General features: G+C 37.8%; 1 protein-coding gene and 1 long non-coding RNA gene across 3 annotated transcripts; both read right to left on the bottom strand.

Annotated features, from left to right (window-relative positions):
- LOC110270577 lies at window positions 261-1,576 on the bottom strand. Its single transcript, XR_002360216.1, has 2 exons — window positions 617-1,576; window positions 261-391 (listed from the first exon to the last, which is right to left on the bottom strand). It is a non-coding gene; the product is annotated as an uncharacterized LOC110270577 (long non-coding RNA).
- Window positions 6,333-9,264, bottom strand: LOC110270983. 2 transcript variants are annotated; one of them, XM_021121006.1, is made up of 3 exons: window positions 8,883-9,264; window positions 7,567-7,590; window positions 6,333-7,135 (listed from the first exon to the last, which is right to left on the bottom strand). In XM_021121006.1, exons 1-3 carry the CDS (start codon window positions 9,144-9,146, stop codon window positions 7,082-7,084), a joined length of 342 nt encoding a protein of 113 aa, XP_020976665.1. In that variant the 5' UTR covers window positions 9,147-9,264; the 3' UTR covers window positions 6,333-7,081. The 2 variants fall into 2 exon arrangements, with proteins under 2 accessions (XP_020976665.1, XP_020976664.1); XM_021121005.1 differs by having other exon boundaries at window positions 6,333-7,590.

Genomic DNA, 9,785 nt, shown 5'->3' with positions numbered 1-9,785 from the left:
CTAATAAACTAATATATTGCATATATATTAAATCAAAAAGTTGTTTCAAATCCAACTAAATAAATTTTAAATACATATACTCACAGTTGCCAATTCAAATAAAAATACACATAATAACTAAACAAAAAAAAAAAACAAATAAATGCCTAATTTCATCAGCTTAGCTTCCGTTCTCTTCGTCAGTTCTTCCATAATGCCGATGTATGTCAAAGTTGATCTCCATAGTCTTCGTACTATCCATAATGCCTATATATGTCAGGGTTGATCTCCATAGTCTTCTTACTAGATATGTAGCCAGTCACACCGTTATCTCTCAAGGCCTGAGCCTTCATAATTCTCTCCACATGTTTGCAGTTCAACCATATTCACCAGTGACCAAACAACAAGTAACCTATTAAGCTAAACATCTTCGTATCATATAAAATACCAATCAAAGAATAAAACCATATTCAATACTAAAGAAAACAACGATATAGTGTAAATGTAACACAATATAAGGACCAAATGAAACGACTTTCATCATTCTCAATATGAATAGGGTAATAACATTCATCAACAACCAAATTATCATAAAACATAAAGGCAATAAAAGGATGAATAAAAAATTAAAATATACCAGAGAAAGGTCAGAAGTAGCATCTTCCAATATAAGTTATTTTTTTCCATTGTAATATGGTGACCTTCATCATGTGCAACTGTATTTATATGCAAGTAAATAAATTTTTTTAAGGGCTTCAATATATTATAATTCGAGATTTTGCAATACTTTTTTAAATTAAAAAATAGAAAAAATGAGACTTAATCATCCATTTAGCATTCAAATTATAAAATAGATTTTCTAACTCCAAACAATTTAATAGTAAATAACTACCAACAAACCTATGGCTGGTTGAAATCAATGAACATGCCAATTAATCACCATGCCATGACTAATAAACTCCTCTAAAAAATTAGCTTACCATTCAAAACACAGTTACATAAGTCCTATGTAAAACTTGCACATACCTCGAATTCTAAAAGAATAACACCCCTGACAATAACATCATGAGTTGGAAGAGGGAATTGAGACAGCTTTGGAACCATGTAGAAAGAACAATAATAATTTAACTCAAATTTGAAATTCAACACTAAAATATAAGAATGAAAATAATATTTTCTTTTTATGTAAATAACCATGATAACTGTATTTTGAAAGATACTACAACAAAAACATTAGAATACCTCAGAAGGTTTAACACCCCATAAAAATATTTGCAGTCGAAATTGAGGCAAGCCATAAGCTCTAGCGGCCAGAATTCCCAAGCTCCACCACATATTACATCAGCATCTACCAACAAGACAACAAGAGATAATGACCAAATCAGTACCCGAAAGATTAAAATGCTGACATTGCAGTACCTGACTATTGTTAACGACAAAATGGTACCTGGATGATTTTAAAATCTGACAAACGTATCCATAACCTGGCCGGACCTAAGCTCCGGTGAGGAGAATGCCTACGTGGTCACCGGATTATGCTGACATATCATGTTTTAATTGAGTTGTCATTTCTAATTAATTAAATTGCTAGCCTAGGTGGAAATTAGGTTAATTGGAATTCAATTTTCCCCTAAACCATTAGTCTTTGCCCTAATCCCAAATCAACAACGCTCTCTGTTCCTTCATTCGCAGTAGGGGATCCAAGATTGGAAGATGCATTCTGCAAGGGCTCGTGGAAAATATGCAACGCTGAGAAGGCAGCCCTCGATGCAAGCCTGCGACGTGGATGGTGCTTCAGGCATTGTGAGTAAAAGTTACGATGGCTGTTGCTTTTGTCCCCTTCCAGTGGTTCCGTTGAAGTCGAAGACAAGTAGCAACCCTGATAGATGGTTTCTACGCTGCCCTCTATGGAAGGTAAGATTGGAAGTGTGATGAATATGTGAGGAAGTAGAGTAATATCCCTTCTTGGTTTATCGTCTGTTCTCATTCATTTTTAGATTTTGATTGTTCTCTGATGTTTGAACTCTTCGTGTTGTGCCAGAACACAGAAATGCGTTGCGGGTATTTCCAATGGTTGGATGAAATACAAGCGGAATGTGTGGAAGGAGAAGTTTCTTCAGAGAACAGTAATATGCTAGGCAAATCAGAACCCAAAAAGAAAGGCAGAATCAATGTTGACTGTGGGGATGGCCATGAAGTTCAAAGGATGATGATGGTACTATCTGTGGTGAATGACATGAAGGAGAATCTGAAGAGGGTTGAGTTGTGCCTAATTTTTATGTGTATTTTGATTGGGTTAAATGTGGCTTTGATTATGTTTATGGTGGCTAAGTAGGTAGACATTGTAGATTATAATAGTATAACAGTCAGAGATTGGAATTTTGTAATCTTGTCCTCAATGTAATTGAGATAAATTAATGTATGCTGTGTTCTTGTTTTGCTTTGTTTGAGTTGTTGTTGTGGTGATTTAACCAATATACATGGAGTTTATGTAAGCCATGTCAATTAGTTTTGTAAACATAAACTGAATAAAACACCAAAATAACATCCAGTTATAACCATTAACTATTTAGAGTAACAAAGTTCAGGCCCCAAATAAGACAACCAAAATGACACATGTTCATAGTACCTGCTACAGACCCAAGATCACAGTAACAAAACACAGAAACACTAGGTTAGCACTTACATGCCATAATGGCAGTTGGGTGCATTTTAAGTAAATCATGTCCAAAATGCAAATAACAACAAACTAAAAAACCCAAGAATCTAAGCTCATTTCTTGTCATTTCTTGATGGCTTTGATGGTGGTGGTCCGGATGGCTTTTTCTTCTTCAAGGATGGGGTGGGCATGAAGCCTGTGAACCTGCTCTGGGTGGCTGGGCTTGCTGCTGCCATGGTCTCCCTAGTCACAGTTGGGGGCCTAAATGGTGCTGTAGGTTGGGCCTGAAGACTGGGCCTAGGTAATGGACCTTGAGGCTGAGGCCCAACATTGGATGGAGATGCAGGAATTTGGGATCTAGACCGAATTTCAGGGCTGACAAGACTAGGTTGAGCAGGGGGTGGTGGTGCAGCTGCTGCATTTTGTGCTGGGGTTGGAGTTGTTGTAGTGGCTGCCATTCCTCTTCGAGTGGTGCTGCCCATTCCTCTTGGTGGAACTGTATTGCCCCTAACAAAAGATGGTCTGCCTCTCCTCTTTGGTGCTGGTGATGGTTCTGAGCTAGCTGGTGGAGCACATGGGTTGGTTGCTGCTGGTATGGTGGCTACATTAGGGGCTGAAGCACTTGCTGTAGTGTTGCCATCATTGATGTTATTCTGCATCAGTTTGTGCATTCATTAAATCAAATCTTCTATGGAGACAGATCCAACAGTTTAGTACAACAAGGTAAAATAAATCACTAACATTTACCTGATCAGGCTGAGTTTGTGGATGGTTTTGAGTGAGCTCTTCCTCATCTGCAACATATGCAGCGTGTGCAGCCTCCATGGTCTCCTCCCAGTTAGCTTCTTGCTCCCTAGCTTCATCCTCATCAAGATCTGGTTCTTCAGCTGCTGCTCCACTTCCTTTGTCAGGACAAGTTCTGCTATTATGTCCAGCCTTGCAAAAAACACATGAGATAGGAGAAGCAGCATTAATAAAGTTCTGCTATAAGGTAAAGTAAATGCATTTAAGTAATGGATTTTGTTTTGCTCACCCTTTTGCAGGTTTGGCATGTTATCTGTCCATATCTTCTCTTGGCCTTGTATTGGCTGCCAGAACTTTACTCAGTGCTATCATTTCTTCTCTTCTTTGTAGGTCTGCCAATAGGCCTCTTGTATGGAGGGGGCAGACATGGCAGCCCTTCGTGATGCTCCCAGTACTCCTGACTCGGTATGCTATTAATGTGAAACATATAAGTTCTATTATAAGCCTCGATAGTGAGTTTGTGATGGACATAGTCTTCAGGTTTCTCGTTCTTTCTTTGGATTGCTGCAATCCCATGACAGCATGGTAGTCCAGTGAGCTGCCATTTTCTGCATGAGCATGTCCTCTCTCGTGTATTGACTCTGACTCTATGCTGCCATTTTGTTACTTCAAACTGATTGTGCTCATCATCACCACACCATTGTGCTTCCCAGTAATTGGCTTGTCTTTTTTCTTTCTCTAACCTACTGACCTGTGCAGGGGCTATTTGTCCAGTATAAGCCATCAGTGAGTCTTTGTGAGTTGCCATTGTCTTCATGATGTAGAACCTAAGCTCCTCAAGCATTGTCAAAATGCTCTTCCCCCGAAGTCCCACAATTGTTGAGTTAAATGATTCACAGTTGTTGCTTGTCAAACTGTCTACCTTTGGCCAGTCTGAAAACCTTGATCTCGACCACTGTTCTTGTTCAAACTTTGACAAATACTCCCAAGCCTGTTTGTTGATCCGTTTCACAGCTCCCATTGCATCATTAAATTCCTGATCAGTAGTTGCCTTTGCACATTGCCAAAATGTTGCCTTAAGTTCCTTATCCTTCCATCTCTTGTTCAGATTTCTCCACATATGCATACAACAGAATATGTGCTTCACCCCTGGCATGACGTCCTGTAATGCTGGGATTAAACCCTGCATTGAATGGTAACCACAATGAATTAGAGGACATTTGAAAACTAATTTATGTATACTTACAGGAACTCAAAAAACATTAAGATAGTCCACATCACCTTTTGCTGGTCTGACATAAAAACCCAGCCATTCTCATTGAAGTCCCCAATGTCTGTGTGCAACTCCTCCAAAAAGAATCTCCAATTTTCCCTAGTTTCTGCATCAACAACCCCATACGCTATTGGAAACAGCTGATTGTTCGCATCCTGACCAACTGCTGTTAATAATTGCCCTCCAAAGTACCCTTTCAGAAACGTTCCATCCAAAACAATAAATGGCCTACACCCTGCTCTAAAGCCATTTTTGCAAGCAGCCAAATAGATGTACAAGTTTCTGAACTTAGGCAACCCCTCTGGATGTGGAGTAGTCCCCATGTTGGCTCTTGAACCAGGATTTGCCTTCATGATTTCGTTAAGGTAGTCTCTGAGCCTTAGGTATTGATCTTTCTCTGTTCCCTCGATAACTTCCTTGGCTTTGACCATAGCCTTATACATCATCCTCTCGTTGACTGAGATGTCATACTCCACTTTAAACCATTCCTGTGCCTCTCTCTGCAGCATGTTGGGATGGATCCTCAGCTTTGGGACCAGTTCCTCAGCAACCCAAGCACATGAAACAGATTTACTTTTGTTACTCCTGGGGCACGTATGCTCATCCACAAATGTCTTTATCTGAAAGGATGCTGGGTAGTTGGTCCTGGCACAGTAGCACAACCAAGGGCAGTCTGGATCATAGCAGATCACCCTACACCTCTTCCTCTCATTCCTAAGGTAGAACACCTGTCTCCCAATTTGTATGTTGTACTTCTGCACTGCTGCTTTGAACTGCTCCATGGTCTCAAACTCCATATTCAACTCCAGAGTTATTTTTCCATATGGCGTGTTGGGATTATGTTGAGGAAATACAGTTTCCTCTTCGTCATCAGTTGCAGGGGGGCTACAGAGTTCTTCGAATTCATATTGGTACATCTCAGGTTCACTATCACCATCTTCTCTATTCGGGTTAGGCACCTCTACCCTTGGTGCTTCATCCTCATTTCCAGGTACAATTCTTTGCCCAGATGGTTGAGGCCTTGGATGATTTCTCCTTGTATTATCCCTCCCACTAGTTTGTGTTACATTATCTGCTGTAAAGTCAGTTGAGATACATGAGAATTGAAGCAATTTCTATTCACATCTACTCTAACTAAATTAAAAAACTAATTTACCTGTTGGGTTTTCTGTAACAGGGTCCTCTACCCTTTCCTCATCCACGAAAGGTTCTCGAAATTCAGAACCTCCATTGAGACCAGCAACATCATCAGCATTGGTCTCCTCGGTGGGTTCATTCCCAGCTTCAGCTTCTCCATGGTTACTCTCATTTACACCCTCATTCTCGGCAGCTCTTCTTTCTCGGGGTAAACCACTAGGGGCTGGTCTTGGATGTCTCTTTCTAACCTTCTTAGCCGGTTTTTTCGGAGCTGATGCTCCTTCAGTGTCCTTCTCCGCATTCCCGTCATTGGCAGCTTCTTCCCCTGCACCACTCTCACCTTTGTTCGACTCGTTAACATCAACAGTTGCCTCATCACGTAGGCATTCTCCTCACCGGAGCTTAGGTCCGGCCAGGTTATGGATACGTTTGTCAGATTTTAAAATCATCCAGGTACCATTTTGTCGTTAACAATAGTCAGGTACCGCAATGTCAGCGTTTTAATCTTTCGGGTACTGATTTGGTCATTACCTCAGACAACAATAATGATATATATGACATCAAATAGCACTCAAAAGAAAACTAAAGAAAAAAAAACAGACACCTTGAAAACTAAAATTTTAATAGTGTCACAAACTGCTCTTTTTGTTCCTTCTTTCTTGTTCTTTTCCCTTTAACTTGAATCCTACTGAAAGAGCTTAAAGATATCACACAGAATAAATGAAAGAAGAAAAAAAGAAAAGAAAAGAAAAGCCACTACCTAAAAAAATAAAGATGCTTATTACCATATATTGATACATGATAATTCAACCATATGAATATATGATCTATGAGGTGCCTAATACTATTCTCACATACATCATCATATAATTACTAGTCACATTATTTAACTTAGGCACCTAAATTCTAGCATCAATTTCTCTGAATGTTATGACTTTACCTATAGTATTTCCATACCAGACCAGCTTTTGAACTGGATCACCATGTTGGTAGCATGAAATAGTGTTTTAAGTAGCTTGTTAATAATTTTACATCATTAGCTAAAGAATTAATGAACTACTCTTCATCAAAGACATCAGAGAAATTGTTACAAAGCAAACAAGGGAATATAAAATCTATATAACCAGTTAATCAGTTACCTATTGTCCTGAAAAAAATGGAGACATAAAGCTTAACATACATAAACCTACGGTTCAAGCCTTCTTCTCAAAGGATTGCGGCTTGGATTTGAGTTTGGTTTTGAATTGGGGCATGGACAGTAACTTCTCGCCACCCTGCTACCTTGGATATCAGTCACCACCATAGATGCGATTCTGGCGATTTGGTGTGCTTACTCGTCGATTCTATGCGAACACTACTTCTCTGAGACGCAGAGCAAGAACGTTATGAAATGGAGGAATAGAAACGCAAACACATATGATTTTGCAAGTTAACTCGCGATTCTAACTACCTTGGCAGCAGTACTAATAATTAACCATTAACAAATTAAAATCAATAACAATTAACAAAGTGGCAATATTTCTCTATAAAGGAGTAAAGAATAAAATTTACATTATTCTCTATGAATTATTTAACTTAATCAAAGTGGCCAACAGAACAAACAAACAAAAAACAATAATCGATTCTATATGAAATAGTTAACTCAGCGAATTATGAAAATTAATTATTCTGTAATTTACATTAAAAATGAAGAAATCAAAGGGGAAAAGTACCAGAATCAATGTGGAAAACCAGAAATTGCCGAATCAGCAACAACCAGTGTAGAGAATCGCACCTCATTGGAAAAGCAGTGAAAAACCTGAAATTCAACAAAATATCAATCAAGCCAGTCCAAACAAATTAAAATTTCAGACTCAAGAATCATAATAGCATGCTTAATTAACTATGAACTAAGACAAATATTGATAAGAAAATCCTAATTTTAATCTAAATTAACCTAATCAGCAAAAATAAAATTGACTAAATAAAATTACTAAGTAAAAATTAAAATCTAACTAAAATGTAATGAATTAAATCAGAGAACAGCAAAATGAGTTTTTCCAAAAACCTGAAAACTGAAGAATAGAGTAACAAGAAGACAGAGGTGAGGAGGTTGCAACTGAGGGGTGGTCGCCGTGTTGCCAGACCAATAGACTAGCGATTCAATGTGCTATAAGTTAACTCAATCACGATTCAATGTGCTCTTTAGAGTTCAACCACTGACAAAAATCTCAGAGAAAAAAAATTCCTGATTATAACACCATTGCTAGGAAGAAAGGCTTTTCTTTTTATCCCAATGGGAAGTGTATATAGTGACAGCTGGAAGATTATTTTTAATAAACTTCAAAATTGTTGCAAATATAAGAGTGCAGTTAAACTCAGCATAGTTGGAATTATTGCCCAAACAGCCATTAAGGGTGTATTTTTGGGTTGAATTTATAATTCAGTTCAAACCCTTTAAGCAAGTCTAAATTACCAACAATATTATGCAAATTGCCACTGAAATTCATCACATGAATAAAAAAGTCAACAGAACCACAAATTGCCACCGAAATTGAAAAGCAACAACAAAAAAAGAGTGAAAAGCTCAAGTAAAGCGTAAATTTCAGTTATAAAGTCGAAAATTAAAGAAGAAAGAACACAAAAGAAGGTTTTTCTTCTCCTTCTCCATTAGACTCCCTCAAAACAGGAAGTAAAAACCCTAGAAATGATGGTTTTATATTCATAGGCATTAAGCAATGAAAGGAATCTTGTCGAATGTATGCTTATAAAAAATGACGCAAAATCAAAATCAAAATGCAAAATAAAAAAGAAAACCCTAAGAAGCAACAATCAGAACCATAAAAAATTCAGAAAAAATGAAATAAAATCCCCAAAATCAGAACTATCAAAAAGCCCCAAAAATTCAAAATCAATGCATTCAAAAATTCCATTCCCATAGTAAAATTCAGAATCAATGCATTCAAAAATTTCATTCCCGTACTAAAATTCAGAACATTTCCATACTAAAATTCAGAATTAAAGCATTCAGAAATTCCATTTCCATACTAAAATTCAGAATCAATGCATTCAGAAATTTTATTCCTATAGTAAAGTTTAGACATTTCTTACCAATACGCAGAGGAGGAGGAGGGGGATTACAGCTGCGTGTAGAGTTGTCAGAGCTCGTGAAAAGGAGGAGGTGAGAGAGAGGAAGAAGAGGAAGAAGGAGAAGAGAAGGGAGAGGGGTTTCTCGACGGTGGTGGTTTGGCACAAAACGAAGAGCGCCCGCGCCGTCGCCGTGGAGAAGATGACCGCGCCGACACCCGTGGAGGAGAGCACTGCATCGACGCTCGTGGAAGGGAGCACCGCGCCGTTGCCCATGGAGGAGAGCATTGCTGTCGTACATGGAGGAGAGCTGCGATCGTGAAGGGTGTGTTGATGTTTGGGATTGCTTTCGAAGGGTAGGGCTAGCTTATGGTAGTGATGAACTGAAGCACATTTCTTCCTTACCTTTTTTTTCCCTAAGTTATTTGATTGGAAAAATAATTAGTTGGAATATAATTAAAAGTTTTTCTCTAAAATTTTTAGTTATGAATAATTTTAGGCAACTTTTATAAATGTTATTTATCTAATTTTTTTTATAACTCTTATAAAATGTTGTCTTAAATTTTGTATAATGCAATATTTTTTAGGTGTTGTTTTAGATATCAAAGACAACTATTTTGGTGGGTGGCTAAAAATTTTGTTATCTTTGCCTTACTCAAAGACAACTTGTTAAAAATGTTGTCTTTTTCTATCTAAGACAACATTTCTTAAATGTTGCTTCGAATAAGGGTTATCTTAGGCCAAAAATGTTGTAGTGATATAAGAACAAGACTAAAAATTAGGAAGAAACAAGAAATCCAAAAATAAAAGAAAAACAACAGCAATCCAAAAATTCAAAAATAAGAACAAGATCAAAACCAACAAATTGAGAGGACGAAGATGTTTATAAAAATCACAGCGCACATGATAGTTGACACAAAAGTTAGG

The sequence above is a fragment of the Arachis ipaensis genome, chromosome B04, assembly GCF_000816755.2.
Source record: "Arachis ipaensis cultivar K30076 chromosome B04, Araip1.1, whole genome shotgun sequence".
Lineage (NCBI taxonomy): Eukaryota > Viridiplantae > Streptophyta > Magnoliopsida > Fabales > Fabaceae > Arachis > Arachis ipaensis.
This window is presented reverse-complemented; position numbering and strand designations above follow the sequence as displayed.